Source organism: Melanotaenia boesemani, chromosome 20 (assembly GCF_017639745.1).
Source record: "Melanotaenia boesemani isolate fMelBoe1 chromosome 20, fMelBoe1.pri, whole genome shotgun sequence".
Taxonomy (NCBI): domain Eukaryota; kingdom Metazoa; phylum Chordata; class Actinopteri; order Atheriniformes; family Melanotaeniidae; genus Melanotaenia; species Melanotaenia boesemani.
Window position 1 is genome coordinate 17,806,758 of NC_055701.1, and position 13,669 is coordinate 17,820,426.

The 13,669-nt window shown below is 38.5% G+C and overlaps 2 protein-coding genes and 1 non-coding gene across 3 annotated transcripts; all 3 read right to left on the minus strand.

Annotated features, from left to right (window-relative positions):
- Nucleotides 1–8,274: 8,274 nt before the first annotated feature.
- rpl13a (ribosomal protein L13a) lies at nucleotides 8,275–10,784 on the minus strand (the record flags this gene model as incomplete). Its single annotated transcript, XM_041972613.1, has 7 exons — nucleotides 8,275–8,520; nucleotides 8,702–8,761; nucleotides 8,939–9,024; nucleotides 9,481–9,582; nucleotides 9,787–9,852; nucleotides 9,927–9,999; nucleotides 10,662–10,784. Coding segments are annotated over 7 exons (720 nt in total), but the record flags the coding sequence as incomplete, so codon positions are not given.
- LOC121631895 lies at nucleotides 9,672–9,753 on the minus strand. The gene has a single exon (XR_006008827.1). It is a non-coding gene; the product is annotated as a small nucleolar RNA Z195/SNORD33/SNORD32 family (small nucleolar RNA).
- Nucleotides 10,785–12,200: 1,416 nt separating the features above from the next.
- On the minus strand, nucleotides 12,201–13,525 carry atp5if1b (ATP synthase inhibitory factor subunit 1b). The gene is made up of 3 exons (XM_041971451.1): nucleotides 13,369–13,525; nucleotides 12,624–12,736; nucleotides 12,201–12,515 (listed from the first exon to the last, which is right to left on the minus strand). The coding sequence occupies exons 1-3, from the start codon at nucleotides 13,435–13,437 to the stop codon at nucleotides 12,374–12,376; spliced, it is 324 nt and encodes a 107-aa protein (XP_041827385.1). The 5' UTR covers nucleotides 13,438–13,525; the 3' UTR covers nucleotides 12,201–12,373.
- Nucleotides 13,526–13,669: the final 144 nt, after the last annotated feature.

Here is a 13,669-nt window from a genome sequence, read left to right on the forward strand (position 1 = left end):
AGGGTGCAAAACGGAAGCCAAATTAGTTTTTGTTAGGGGGGGCAAAGTTTAGTCATGTGGCTTTAAAACAATTTCAAACCACACACACAGACATACACTCATATGTAGTATGATCTCCATATAAAATATAAAAATATGGTTACTAACTATCGAGGTCCTAATGTACCATTTAAATAGAGAGCAAAACAGAATAAATAAAGTTTGGTCAAAAGGTTTAAGCTTGAACTTAAGCTTTGACATCAACAGTTGATAAACTATTTCATATCAATTTAGAAAGACTTACAATGTTTTTTTGTTTTTTTTAAGTCAAACTTAATTAAATCACTGAAACCCAACATCAGTGACTTATTATTTGTTGCTGACCTCGTTCCACTATATCTGACAGTATAAATACAATACAGAGAAATTTATTGACAGCCCTAAATGGTTAAATATCTTAGGAAACAAATAGAAATAAACAATATTTTGATAAGATGCACCAAATAACCGACCAACAGCGTGTCTGCTGGTAGTTTCTGCCACTCATTCATTGTTGTTTTCAAACTCCTATGCTAGCAGGAGTCTTTATGGGTTTGTTTTCTTTTTTCTTGGCAGATCACTTGAAGGTTTTCAGACCTCAGCTTTTGAAAGTCCATCTTTTTTTTTTTTTATGTTTCTTTTGTATTGAAGAGTGTGTGTGTTTCAGGTTGTTGTAAATTTGCTGCTGAAAGACCCTCACCTTAAATCCAGTTTTCTGACACTGGTGTATACATTTTTCCCTAAAATGCCTCAGTAATCTCCTGATTTCATCATTCCTTTGATGCACTCAGTGCCTCTTGTGCCAGAGGCAGTGAAGGAGTCTCGCAGTATGATCTCCAATAAAAACCACTGATGCACTGCATTCCCAAATAGCTTTACTTCAGATTTTATCTTTCCATAGTCTAATATCTCAAAATATCTCTGTCTGACATGTGAACGTGTTTGTAAACATGAAATTTGACCTTTTTGACAATGTTGCCATTGTTTGCTCTCCCATGGAGCACTACTCTGTTCAGTGTGCAGTATTTGATACAGGCTATCACCACATGAGACTGCTGCAGGTCAGCATGAGGGTTATTTTGGTGTTTTTCCACACAACATCCCAGAAGCATCACCATAGTTTTATAATTCTGAACCTCACATTTCTGATGCTCCCATATATAAACCAGTCTTGTGTAAACCAGAGTGAAAAAGAAACTAAAGATAATGTTTTATTTAAGAAACCAATCTGAATTAAAGCTGCAATCAGCGATGAAGGCCTTCGTACCCATGGCGCTGCTCCAGCCTATTGCACCGCCCCATCAGCCGGCAACCTCCCTCCTGCAGCACGGCCACTCTCGCTCGCAGCCGTATGCTCCTTCTTCCAGAGCTTTTCTGCATTAAGGGGGGATTTCCCTCATGAGAGGATCAACTTGCACCTCAGTCTGACCACTGATGATATCTGAACTATTCATGACCTTGTTTCTTACAAACTGTGTTGAATTCTTACAAATCGGAGCTTGATTTCATCAAGAGGAAAATTCTACGCGGCTACTGGGTGGCACTGTAGTAGTTTTTCATGTAGAAATATGTTCAGGTTGGAACTCTAATGAGAACAGGAAAATATCACCTCCTTTTGGTCAACTGACGGCAGGGTTAGAGCCATTTACTGTTTCATGGCGAATGATATAACCATCACAGGAAGCCATTTTAATCATGATGCTGCAAGAAGTCTCCTATTTTCAACCATGAGTTCATGAAGGACGATATTAATGAGTTTTAATTGGTTTTACAGGTATTAAAGGGTTAAAATGGTGGGACTTCCTATTCCCAGGGGGCGGGGCTATGGTGTTGACAACATCAGGACATAAAGAGGCATTTTTGAATGTCCTGGCATGTTATATAAATGAGCTACATTTCATCAATGTCAGTCAAAGCAGTGGTTGGAGCTGATAGATTAAATATTTATAGGGGGCGCTATAGAGCCATATTACCAGTATATGTCTTTTTGAATCCGGCCTGACCACTGTCCTCCCTGCTGAGTTTGGTGGAGATCAGGAGTACATTGGGTCAGTTACAAGTACTTCCTGTTCCATGGTGGTGGACGCCATTTGCCATGGTTTTGCTTGACAAAGGAACTTGAGGTTTTTTTTCTGTAGGATCATGAAAGGGTTTGACCTGATCTGAAGCACTTTTGTGTATGTGAGGTTCATTTTTGAGGAGATGGACCCCGGCGTCTGAGAAAAAGCACTTCCTCTGACCGGAATTGGTCATATGGATCTGTTCAGGGCCAGACCCTGATTAATCCCTGCAAGTCTGATGAGGATTGGGTGAAAATTGAGGGATTTATACTGATTTATGATGTCATGGCGTCTTATCGATGTTTGCCATGGCGCCACGGTCTCGCCCTGCAGCGTAGAGCAACAGTTTTCACTGGATATCATCACCAACTGTCTGACCCAGTTTGGACCTGGTTGTGTCCAAAACGTCAGAGAAATGGGTCTTCAAGTAAAATCCATGACATCCTTTTGCCAGGGGGCGTGGCCAGTTCATAATCCAAATACTGACATGTAGATGTGTTCAGGATGGGACTGGCATCATACGTGGCCATTTTGGTTCAGATACATTGTTTAATGTGGAAGTTATATCACTTTCGTTTTTCATGGCAAGACGTCAACCTTTGAGGCCCCGCCCCCTCTATGCCCTTTTTCCTATTAGAAAAATTTTTGAAAACTTTAAAGACACATGTCTTCTGAACATCCTGAGCCATTTTGGTGGCGGTACGATGAAATCTTTAGGAGGAGATAGATTTTGAACGTCAGTAAAACGCCAAAATGGCGACTATTTGGGGGGTAGGCAAAATTTGGTGAGTTTTCGAGCATGTTCAGGTCCCCTAAAATGCAATTTACTTTCGAAGAGAAAAATAAGAATACGGAAAAAAACGCTACAATTACAATAGGCCTTCGCACCGCCTACGGTGCTCCGGCCTAATTAATAAAAACAATGCCAATTATTGTGTCTAGTGCAGCTTTTCTATCTATATTTTTTGTTTGTTTTCAACTTTCACTTAATTAGCTCGTTTACATTTTATTGGAAAAAAATTACTTCTTACACTTCTGAGGAGTCAAGGCGTCTGACCCGAACACATCTGGCTGCAGCTCTTCATAACTCAAACATCCATGTTATTATGCATGCACAATTTCACTAAACGGATTAGGAATTTCGTCAATAACTGAGGCACAGCCTCAGTTTCAGTCTAACAACAGACCCTCTGAGAGATGCTGCCAGCTTCATGCTCATCTTCAGGAAATTCTTTCCTAATCCCCAAATCAGTTAAACTAAGTGAACCCCATGCTGAGATTGTTTGTCTATTATTGATCAGAGCTTATTCTTTGATTGGTTTATTCTTTTTTACTGTAGATTCTTCTGCTACAATCACTGAGATTGCTGCAGATCAGTTAGTACAACGGCTTGTGTTGTTATAGAGATATTTCCTCTTTCACTTGTATATTACAATAATGTAAACTCAGTGTGCTTCTGGCCACGTTGTGCCTTAACTGCAGGTTGTTAAACACCACTGGCTTCATAGTCAGGTCAACTCCATTCACAGGCAGCAAGCTTCACATTCGCTTTAGCTTGTTATTGATTAGTTATTAGAAAGAGCTATAAAACTGTAGCGTCGGTGTGTTTCAGTAATGACAAAATGTTTCTGTTTTTTACAATGGACACACACACACACGTGCACGCATTGTGTATTTAAGATTTTTTTTTCTTTCCAGGATAGAATTACACTCTTGTCTCATGGGAAAGCAAGAACTGCTGGGTTGAGCATCTGCAACCTATGCAGGTTTTTTTCTGTTTCTCAAGGACTCTTGGGTGTGTGTTCCTGCTTGTTTTAAGCACTAATGTGTGTATTTTGTGTGAAGTTGATAAAGGCTTCTGTGATAGGTCATTTTCATATCCTTAATTCAATTTGTTACCCTGAGAGCACAAGAGCAATCTGTCACCGTCGATTTCTCTCATGTCTAAATTTTATAGCCACTCATGTGTGCGAATAGAAATAATGACTTCAGCATGACTGAGTGAATCAAAATGGACTACTCTCTCCCTCTAAATCATTTCAATTACACCCGGGGTCAGTGAATATAAACAAGGTGAAGACATGCCCTGCGGCACCTCATGTTTATAAAAGTGCATTACTGCTGCACACCTAGCGTACATCATGCAAAAGAGCTTTGCTGAAACGTACTTATGACAGCAGCTCTGTGTGGGCTGGAAACTGTGTGGTTGTGTGTACTGAAATAATAGGCAAGCAATGTTTGTATTTACATATATTATAGGGGAAAACCCCAACTGAGGGTACTGTACATGTATGTGTATAGATAAAAAAGATTTGGTTTTAGTAACCCCTTTGTTATTTTTACCATGTAAACATTAAAATGTCCTACAAATAAAGACAAAAATATTCTAGTAGGCTACTTATTTCTTGGTATTAATGAACCAGTCTTATGTTATGTAAATTAGAAATACTTTACTTTCATTAGCTTGTGTGATTACTTTGTACAATGGTCTCTAACTAAATGTTTTTGGTAATTGTAAATCAGACCTGAATTTTTAGCTCATTATCCTAACAGATGTGGTCCCATTATCAGGCTCATTGGACACAAGACCTATATGAGTCCGACAACCAAAGGACAGGCCAAAGGTAGTTTAATACAAAAACATAATCACAAATAAAAGAAAACTGAAGGGATGTGAGAGCCCCATCCAAATACAAAGAAAAGAGGAAGAAGGCCACAAACCAGTCCTTACATAGATCATGTGGATGTGTGAACCAATCAGATCTTTTAAAAAAAGAAGGAAAAAGATTATTTTTACAAGAAAATGTGAGTTAAAGCTAAACAAGTCACTGGCTGCATAAGTAGCATGAAAGGAGATTGACTTTATTCCTGCATGACCAAGCTACATTATTGGATGCCCGCACACTGAATCGAGACTTGGTTTTTCTGATTTGTCCCTTATATATCACACCAAACTCCATCCTCCTTCTTAAAGCTGCCTTTGAGAATAAAAATAATGTGTCCCCATTTCAAAGTAATTTGAAAACAAACAGTTCAAAATAGGCAAATCTCCTCTGGAGCCTCTGTATAGTCTCCCCCATAAACCACAATTTCATCACAAACAAATTAGACATTCAAGCTGTTCTCCTTTACGTGCTCCTCTATGCTAATCTGATTTTAAAGCTATCTTTGGTTCAAAAATGATTCAACAGTATAAGCTGGAGACGGACTCGATAGAAATAAGACATTACTGAGACATCAAATGGAAGCTTAACAAACCTCTCAGCTCATTCTGCCGTGTAGGAAAGCCTTTTTATCATTCTCATTACTCTCATGCTGTGTTGAAATTGCACAGTGATGAGAGATCAGGAGACAGTAGTTTAATCTTTTAGGTGTTTCACCGTAATGAGGCCAGCTAAATAGAGGTTCATATGGGCCCATTTACACACAAATAGAAGTGGGATTATCAAGTCTGCACTGAAATCATTTGAGAAAATGTCTTCCGTAGCCACATTTTCACCTTATAATCCCAAAAATAGGCATTAATGTGTAAATTATATCCTTATACACGACTCTACAGCAGGGGCACTGGGTGGTGGGGGGTGAAAGGGTCTATAGTCGTTGCAGCCCATAACAGGGCAGTCCTGCATGAGCCATTTCAGGCAATCATGGTCTTCTCAATCTGTTTCAGCTGGTGTGATTAGAGAATAATCTATTGCAGGCAGTAACAGCCAAATATGTCATCTTTGGTGCCGTCACAGTGATTTCTCTGTCTGTTTAACGTGGCATCCCTCTGTGACTCGGGTAGACAGGCATCAGATTGGTCTTGATCTGCAGTGGAACAGTTTTTATGAAAGACAAGTATGGTTTTAGTCAGTAAGAGAGAAAAAGGGACGAACATAGAATGTAAAGGTTGTCTTTCCTGCTTTTGTTGATCGAAGAAATCCTCCACGGGCCATCTGTCTTAATCAGGAAGATAACCGATGTTTCAGCTCATTTGAAGTTACTCAAAATGAGAAATGCTGCATGACTCAAAGGTTCACACATGTGTAGCTAATAGTTTAAAGGCATCACAAGCTTTTTGGAGCAAGTGCAGAGACAGGTGTATAGAGAGGGTTTTTGTTATAGGTTGTCCTCCAGAATCCATCTCCAGGAAACAGAGAACAGTTTCATGGTGCTGTCATGGTTTAAAATAAAAAAGAGTCCTCATCACACATCTTTGATTGTTCTATACTTTTATTAAGTAAAGGAGCAAAAAAAGGAAGAGGAGGTAACCTCAGATTTAGAAATGATTAGTTTAAAAAGAAGCCAAATCTACATCCACAGTACAATGTAGGTCTCCATGGAAGCAGACTAATATTATTTATACATAATAAAATCTGATTAACTTCTTTTAGTAATATTTTGGCAGCGCACACTGATTTTAAATCTCTTTCATGAGCTATAAACTACATCTACTATTATATACATATTAATGTAACACCAATGTCTCCAATCTCCAAATGTGACCCCTTAAACAAAGCTGTTTTTGATATACTGATGCAAGTTGTGACTATCAAAGAGCACTTTTTCCTCTCTACTCCTAATGGATTGCTTAATTTAAACATCATTAATGAGCCACCAGCACCAGGCACCAAAGGCATTTCTGACAGACCCCTCTAGAGATCCCAAAATTCAATAAGTGGTCACAACATGACTCTGAGCAGCCCTGAGAGATGATTCTGCTACACTTTTCCTGCTTCTCCTCATTGCATCTTTTTTCCTTTATATTCGAAAGGAAAGAAGTGTTAAAAATTTCTCAGGGGAAAACACATGACAAAACAAGAAGGGAAAAAAAAAATCATGGGACATAATGAATCTAAACCATGTCTTTCTGCTGAGTAGGATTATGGTCATTTATCCTCCAAAAACAGCCAAAATAATCCAGTACTATCATGACCCAAATCAGGAAAGCCAGAAAAACTATCCTGGCCTGAGTATAAATGATGCTCTATGGTCCCAGTAAGACTATCAAAGAGCTATCATGATGCAAAAGGTCATTTGGGTCTTATCAGGTCAGTTATACATGGTCTATGGCAGGTTCTTGTGTGTCTCAAACATCAGTCCAAACCAGTTCAATCATCTTAAAGCAATACCATTTGTTTTGTTTCCACTTTTAATATGACATGATGAGAAAGTATTGGTGGAGAGAACAGCTGAACTGGGTGGTAATAACCTCAGTATGTCCTAATTTAAGTAGAGAAGCCACAGAAAACTCAACAAAAGTGCATTAAAAGACATACATTCATTCCCAGGAGATCCATTTATATTAGTACAGAAGTTCTACTTCAACTTGTCCTGAATAAATTATACTGTAGAAATCACCAGGTCTGTACAACACAAACTGGTCCACCATAGAATTGCATTAACCACAGCCTGTTGAAACAGGATTGTATTCTGTCATCTTAACTCTGAGTCTTTATCATATCAGCTGAAACAGGCAACACAGAAATGTTCATAACATGCTGCAATCATTTTAAGTACTCTTTTGAAAGATTGCAGCATGTTTGCATTAGGGAAACATTAAAGCCGTTACCCTTTAGCAATCAGACAAAAATGCTTTGGCTGATCCATCCATCCAGCTCCTATACCCACTTCATTCAACTGAGGGTCGCGTGGGGCCGAGGCTGTTCTAGCTGATATCAGGTGTGAAGCAAGGTACTAAAGTTATTATAGGTCTGCTTTGACTAATACTCCAGGGGAAGTTTACTCATGAAGTACAATACTGCCCTCTGCTGGTAGAAGAAAAATGACAACTTCTGCAGCTTTGGTCAAAAAGGTAAATGAACATCTCAGTGGTGTATTTGCATGTTTAATTTGTAATAAATGCTACATGTAATTAACTTTTTAACCAATAAAAACATTTGTGCCAAATCAAACAAGCAAAAAAGTAATCCCCAATAATTGTTTAAACAACTATTAAGTACTAATTTAACCTTGCGGACAACCACTGTGTGGCCTTATCCCCATGTTTGTGTTCATGCCTCCTCTTAAAATGGAGTTGCTGTCAGGCTTCTGATGCATACATCTTTACAATTCCCTTAAGTCTTATTTATATTAAAAGAATAAATTTAAAAAAATCACACAGCTTGGCGCAGATTCAAGTTTTTTTCCATATTCAGAGCATTATCCTGTGATAAAATTGTGGAAGATATAGAAATAAAACACACACCTCCTATAAACATTTATTATTTATTAGCCAGAAGAAACTAGCTCAGACAAGTACACCGTACTGTTTCAGAACGTCTGTGTATTTTGCAATCTTTCCCTCAACGTTCTTCTCTGCCTGCTTGGTCAGCTTGATCACAGACTTTTTCTTGGCATAGCGGAGCTTGGCTTTCTCCTTTCTCTTCTCCTCCAGAGTGGCTGTGATAGCCTGGTACTTCCAGCCAACCTCATGTGCCAGACGCCCAAGAAGAGCAAACTGAACAAAAAAAAGATTATAGTTAATATATTTGACTCATAACTTCATGTTTGAAAAAGTCACACTGATGCAACACTGAAAACCCTTAAATTATTTGGACATGTCCTCTGGAAAATAACCATTTCACACAATGTGTTACCCAATCTCAATATTTCTTTTAAATCAAACATTTTAGACTCACCTTGCGAGTGGGCTTCAGACGCACAATTTTCAGAGCAGCTGGGACAACCATGCGCTTCCTCTGCAATGTAAAACACACTTAGAAAGGGAAAAAACCTCCACTTCTTTACATTTATGACATGGCATGTCTCAGAAATACAGAAATGTCTTTTCATAAACAGTATTCAAGCAAGGGGAGTAAATCACATCACAGACAGCCAATACATAAAGATTTGAAAGATATTAAATTTCAGCACACCTTGTCGTAGGGAGGGGGGATGCCATCAAACACCTTCAGCCTCTCAAGAGCAGCCTGGCCTCTCTTGGTTTTGTGGGGCAGCATACCTGGTTGGAATAGATTCCTCTTCAGTTTAAGACGTTAAAAATAAAACTAGTGCAGTGTTATCGTATTTCAGAACAGGTGTGCATCCTTGCTAAACTCAGCAATCAGATCCGTAATGTCTTGTTCATCAATGATCAGTTTTAAGACAAAGTTCATCACCGTTAAGCAAGGATACACTTGTGATCAGCTAAACCATTGCTGTGCAAAATACCATCTCAGAAATATGCATGTGACTCATAATACCAAGATAAATTCAATTATCTGACATTCAGAGTCTTGTATATAACAACTAAACCACAATAGTAATCGGAGATTTAAAATTAGCCCTGATCTGGTGCATTTATCAATAGAGTAATCAGTACTCATGACATTTGTTTGAGGACTAAATGATTAGATTTATATTGGTTAAGCAGAAAATACACCCATTGTTCCACTGATCCCTGACACCAAATTCTCACCTCTGACTGTCCTCCAGAAGATCCTGCTAGGAGCTCTGAAGTGGTAAGGGCCACGAGAGGGGTTGGTGTTCATCCTCTTACGTAGGAAAGCCAGGTACTTCACTGTCAACATGTATATGATAAGAGGTTGGAGGCTAACTAGATATACCCACACATCTGCCATCAGAAAGTGTAATACATTACAAAAAAATGCTGTCTCAGATGGTAGTGCATGTAAGGTATTCTCATGGTCAGTTAAACTCAAATTATTGAGATAAAATCATCATTGACAGCAAGCACCTTCTAACAATAAAAAGACTGACTTACGTTTGTTACGGTAAAAGTTGCCGGAAATGTTGATGCCTTCACATCTCACCACCACAACTTTGTGTCCTGAAAGAGGAAAAACAGTTGAGAATACAGAGGAATAAAAACTACCAAAAAGTCCCAATGACTTTCAAACTTACCCAGAAGAAGTTGTTTGGCCACAATGGCAGAAAGCCGGCCAAGTAAATGGCCCCTGCCATCAAGCAGCAGAACCTGCAGAATTGATTAAAATTTCATTACTCCAACATTAAAACACTTCTTGGAACGACTGACACAAGCTGACGCTTCCCTCCTGCCCTCTCACATTTATCAGAGAAACAGACACAGCACGGTCAGTAAGGCTAAATAACGCTGACTGGTTAAAGTAATAAATTCCTGCATGGCTTCTAAAGAAATGCAATTTTACTGCTGTAGAAGTTTTAAAAGTGGACATGGACACATGGACACACACCGGTTAATACGTTAGCTTAGCATCACCCTGGGATAAGACGAAACGTACTTCAACATCTTTAATGTTAACAGTAAAGGGCTGCTGCTCTCGTGTAAATCAACAAATTGGTCTGGTAGCTTTTGCGTAAAATTTTCCTTTCCGTGACTCAGTTACAAAAATAATTAAACAAAAGATACGGTTCACAAGGCTGGGAAGCTAACAGCATTTATTCGTTAAGGAAGCTGCCATGATGGAGGCACGTTCACTCAGTTATGAGAGGCCTGGAATATTTTTATGTAGTGACTTGGAGAGAGTGGTTCGAGAAAATAACCACATCAATGGTGCCCAAACTGATCGAACGGTGCTTGCCAAGAACAGTTTTATTTTATTCTGATGACAATATAACGCCAAAAAGGTGCATCGTAAATCCGCAGCAGTTACCCACCTTATTGAACCGGTCCGCCATGATGCGCGAAAAGAAAGATTCACGGGGTTGCTCGTGGTAAAATGCAGGGGCTGGCGGAAGTGATGAAATGCATTTCTTCCTCGTGGGATATTTGATGTGTTTTTAGCGCCGCCAGGAGGAGGGTTAATTCATTTAATTGATTAACTACTGTTGTACATTTTGTAGTTCAATGTTCTCCTTAATCCAATGTAATGCATTTATGATCATTTATTTTGAACGTAAACCCCATGTATCTAATCGCTGTGTCTCAAGAATAACCAAACTCCATATTCTATGTTGGCTGAGACATGTTTTATTCAATGTACAATTCTAAAAGCATGTGAACCACTAAAACGGAGCGTAAACTGAAAAAAGTTGCAATGAGCATTGAGTTTAAACCCAGCCATTTCTAAATTTACAATTTTGATGTAATGTGTCACTTGTGATTGAATCATTGTAGGAAAAATTTTTTTTTATATCATTTTTTTTTTCAACAAGGGTTTTGAGTGGTCATAGTGGACTTGGACTCTCTTGGTGACCTCATGTGGGTACTTGCTGGGTCACAAATGGGAAATGGATAATCCAATTGGGGTCCATTTGGATTTAATTATTTGGTGACACACAAAGTCAATACATCATATGCTAATATTTGGGTCTGAGATACAAGCAGGTAATTAATGTATAAGTTCATGAACACAGATGGGACCCACCTTGATGAACATTGGGCCATAGAAGGACAATTTAAAAGCAGACCCTGCCAACATGTTAATGAACGTCCCACACAGAGTATAGAGTGCAAAATGCTTACAGCACGTTACTTGTCTGGTGTAGACGTATCAACTGAATAGAACCTACAAACTGTAGATGAGCTCAGGTTGGTGCCCGATGTTGGTCCTAAATGGGTCACTCATCAAAAATGAATGCATAGGCTCAAATGGGGTAGCACAACTCAGACTACTTTGGATATAACAATTGAATTAGACTTGGGAAACACTGCCAATCTCATACTGGTCTCTACTACTCACTGGTCCAGGATGGTACACAAATATGTGACTAGTGTATGAATCCAAAGGGACGGATAAGACTCACGTGACCAATGTAAATGGGTCACAAACAGACAAACACAAGTCTACTGATTTGTTGCCAATTATTAATTTACTGAATTATGTTTTGTTTTTTCATGTAGCTCTATCTTGGATTCAAAATATTTCAATAGTTTCGTATTTACATTTCACAAAAGGTCCCATTTCTTTGGGAAACTTGGTTGTAATATGTTGACTGCTGTTAATATTAATCATAATTTCCCAAAAGATGTTGACAAAAAAGAAAAAAAAAACATAAAAAGTAGCAAGTCCTCACATTTGAAAAGTGGTAATTAACTTTTACAGCCTTTAGAAGTACCATTACCATTTGCTTAATGTGTATTGCTTTAACTATATTTTGATGTTTCCACTGCAGCGATCTGTCAACAACAAACAGTGCAACCATGAAGTACACAATAGGGGAAGAGTTTGAAAAAGTTGTACAATTTCTGTAGCATGCCATGGAAATAGTTATTATTTAATGAACAGTTTTAATAACTTGCAAGCATTTACAGAACATCTCCTGCACATTCATAACTTGCTCGTTAATAGAGTGCTTGTAGCAACTGGTGTGATTACTAAAGGCGTCTGGGACGGTGAGAAAAATGAAACTTTTTCTGAAGGTTTTATTCAGTCATCGTGCTTCAGCTTTCTGATCTTTCCCTTGTGGCGGTCAATCTCACGCTGAAGACGTTCAATTTCCTTTTTATGATGTTCGATTTCCTCATGGTGGTGTTGCTTCAGTGCCGCCAGCTGCTCCTGTTCTTTACGCCTTAGACAGGATCACACAAGAAGTTAGAAGACAGAATAAAATCTAACAAAATTAGACAGTCAAAACTCAAGCCACTATTTGGTTGGTGTAGAATAAACTAATACACACTTAAAGTACATCTCCTCCTCAGCAGCCTGCTTCTTCCCCATGGCTCCACCTGCCTCTCTGATGGAACCTCCACCTCCACCACCTTTTCCTGCACCTTTACCCAGCTCTCCCAACTGAGACAGGGCAGGGCACCAGTACAAAGAAAAATGTTTAGAGAATAAACCAGAAGAAAGTAAGAGCTCGGAGCTGTTAGGTTTTTATTATTATTGTTTTCTTTGTAGACTACTGTTGATATAAGGCTTCAGTTATCACAATTCTAGAGTTTATTTCTATCTGAAGTTTAGTTAACACGTGATACTAGCATAAAGTCACTGAAAACCAACTGAAGGTCAAGATTGGATTTGCGTCACATAGGATACAAAGATTATTCATTTTCCAGATGATAATTAATGTATTTAGAACAGTCTAGAATCTTTTTGTAGGAAAACAATGCAGCTACACTGTCAATACACAAAACCACTGAGTTCTTTGAATTCTTCCTGGTTTTTCAGGTGACAATTTGGACAAAACCTGCAACGATCAGAATGACTCTAATATCATGATACAATCTAAACTTACCTTTTATCTGAATTACTACTTTCTTTATCAGACCTATAGTAATACACGTATGCTTAAAATGTTATAATTGATATGTTAACTGCGTTTCTGCTTGTAAAATTACGAAGCGAAGTGGCGCAAAGAAGATTCATACAGCCGGTTGCATCCGGATTTTAATGGAGCAATGTGTTTACGGGACGTATATTACCTGGTCGGATGACATTCTCAGCTGAGAAGTGACAAAACTCCTGATATTAGGCCTCAAAAACCTCGCCATGTTTGATTCTCACATATGAAAAGCTATAGCACTGACACTGCCGCTTGTCCTTGTCCACCAAATTACGCCACAAGACTGTACCATTGTCCAAACGACAGGGGAGACGTATGTGAAGTTGTTCATAAAAGAATAATAAATAACATTTCTGTACTGATATATTATTTCCACAATGGGGTAAATTTTATGTTGTATACGTGGTGAGATATGAAATGAAAAGTAATGAAAACATAAT